Raw genomic sequence first — 2,079 nt, forward strand, 5'->3', positions numbered from 1 at the left:
ATCGATGCATCGATCCAACAGCCGACGATCCGATGCATCGACACGTCCGCAAGAGAATCGATTCTTGTTTTTTTTTTTTCCTCCGGTCTATTTTTATCCATTTGCTCCTGGGCGTAATTCTCCCTCCCATGCTGCGGTGGCGCTAAACCTATTTTGCCCTCCTACCTCGCTTCCTGGTTCTACTCTTACAGCAGTTTGTTGCAGTAAACTTGACATAGACATTTTTTATTTATGCTCAATATTGAAGCGTGGTCTGTGCTACACGCTGTGGGTCTAGATACGGCCGAGGCGGTGAGGAAGAAGTGGGGGCGAGTTTAGTCCGACGACGGATGGACATGAGGGCCAAAAAGAGCGGAGAGCCAGGTGGAAAAAGGGTCTCAGCGTTCTCGCGCACCTCGCTCTTCTAGTGGGTCAAACTTCACGAGTTGTTTTCCGCAATTTCGGTCATAAAAACAAACCAGGGCGGCCTCCTGTCTGCGGTCAGCTACAATTTAGGAGAGGTGCAGCGGAGCGTCTGCGGAGGGGGCGGGGACGTCTGGAGCCGAGGTATTGCATTGCACTCATTGCACTGATATTGTGCAGTATTGCATTTTTTTATGCAAGGCCTTTCAGAATCCATAACGCAGGGATATTATTATTTTTCGGTGAATGAGGCTTTAATAGGAAAGTGGAGTGCAACTTTTCTACTTCTGTTATTTTCTGCAGTTTCTCAAAAAAAAAAAAATGCATAACGATATTACAGCTTTGATGTATTTTAAATTTAAAACATTGTCTAGCCTGTAAGGTGTTAAAAAAAATGAACCAATTAATCGAATCGAATCGTATCGTGGCGTATTCTTAAGTATCGAAAAATACTGCTGCTCTTAACACGGAACAGAGCTGGTCACATGACACAGATGGAAATATTTGATTGGTTTAGAATACAGGTTTGCAGACCGTGCATGTGAGGAAACAGTGAAAAAGTAATTATTATTTCATTGAACTGGCTACACACATTAACTCTGCATGGCTGAGCTGAAAAAACACTAAACATTAAAAACAGTGCTGTCATTTGGACAAACCTGGAGCCAAACTAATGGATTTTGACCCTTTGCCACTGAGTTATTTAGTGATGCAACTAGAGAGAAAATAGGATGACTGTCCTTTCACCATAACTGGACAAATCAACAGGTTCAGATGGTTGGAAATCTGGAATAACAGTTAAGACAGATTTAGTTTGAGGTTCTCCTGTTTCTTCTGGTTGAAGTAATTTCAGTGTTTTGTAGTGATCCTTAGAGAGAAACCGATGGAAATCTGAATGCAGCTAAAGATTAGGGTGATGGATGGGGGGGCTTCCTACGGCAAAGACTTGGGATATATGGAAATATGCAAAACGCTGATTAGTAGTTATAAGCAGGATATGATTGTTGGAATAAAGAGAATCTTTGATCAATGAGAAGAATAAGATTTATGAAAGATTTTTTTCATAAATTGTATTAAAAGAAAACTTAATTTTTTTCTTTTCTAACTTTAATATTCTTTTTGTTATCTTGAGAAGATTTAATGTTTTATATCCTATTAGAAACAAACCTTTTGCTTAATTTAAAGTAATTTCAGGCTTAACTTTGTATTTATTTTGATTTTAATTGTTCTCAAAGTCTTGGCTTTAAAACAGAGTACAGCCCATTTTCTGTTTAAGCTTTATTCAGTTTTATTTTTTTTCTCTGCCAGTTTGTTCCCCTTCTATTTTCTTATTTTGCAAAGCCCAAATTAAAAGCAGTTAGTTAACGTCTAAATTTAGGGATGTCCCCAACTGAACACAGATCTAGTATCGGTGAAAAGGCGAGTATCACAATACATTTTGCCTCTCAGACCCTCCACCGCTGTTTAAAGTTTCACTCATTGGTTGATAATAAACGGGTCAGTTGTTCTCATATCTATTGTCATTGACTGTGGTTCTCTGATTAGTATCACATAGCCAATTCTTTTCTAATACTTATCATATATTACACTTAAAAATAAATCATAGAAGTGTATATTATTCATATAATAGCAGGTCAAAATCAGTATTGATCAGAAACAAAAAAGTTACCTGGTTAC

The 2,079-nt window shown here is 38.2% G+C and overlaps 1 protein-coding gene across 1 annotated transcript in view; it reads left to right on the forward strand.

The window, feature by feature from the left end:
- Nucleotides 1–1,957, forward strand: part of cep164 (centrosomal protein 164kDa) — a 12,258-nt gene extending 10,301 nt beyond the window's left edge. The window contains exon 5 of the mRNA XM_015401903.1: nucleotides 1,948–1,957. Coding sequence (XP_015257389.1) covers nucleotides 1,948–1,957 — 10 coding nt within the window. The remainder of the gene's footprint in view (nucleotides 1–1,947) is intronic.
- Nucleotides 1,958–2,079: the final 122 nt, after the last annotated feature.

The sequence above is a fragment of the Cyprinodon variegatus genome, unplaced genomic scaffold (genome assembly GCF_000732505.1).
Source record: "Cyprinodon variegatus isolate N-32 unplaced genomic scaffold, C_variegatus-1.0 Scaffold33, whole genome shotgun sequence".
Classification (NCBI taxonomy): Eukaryota; Metazoa; Chordata; class Actinopteri; order Cyprinodontiformes; family Cyprinodontidae; genus Cyprinodon; species Cyprinodon variegatus.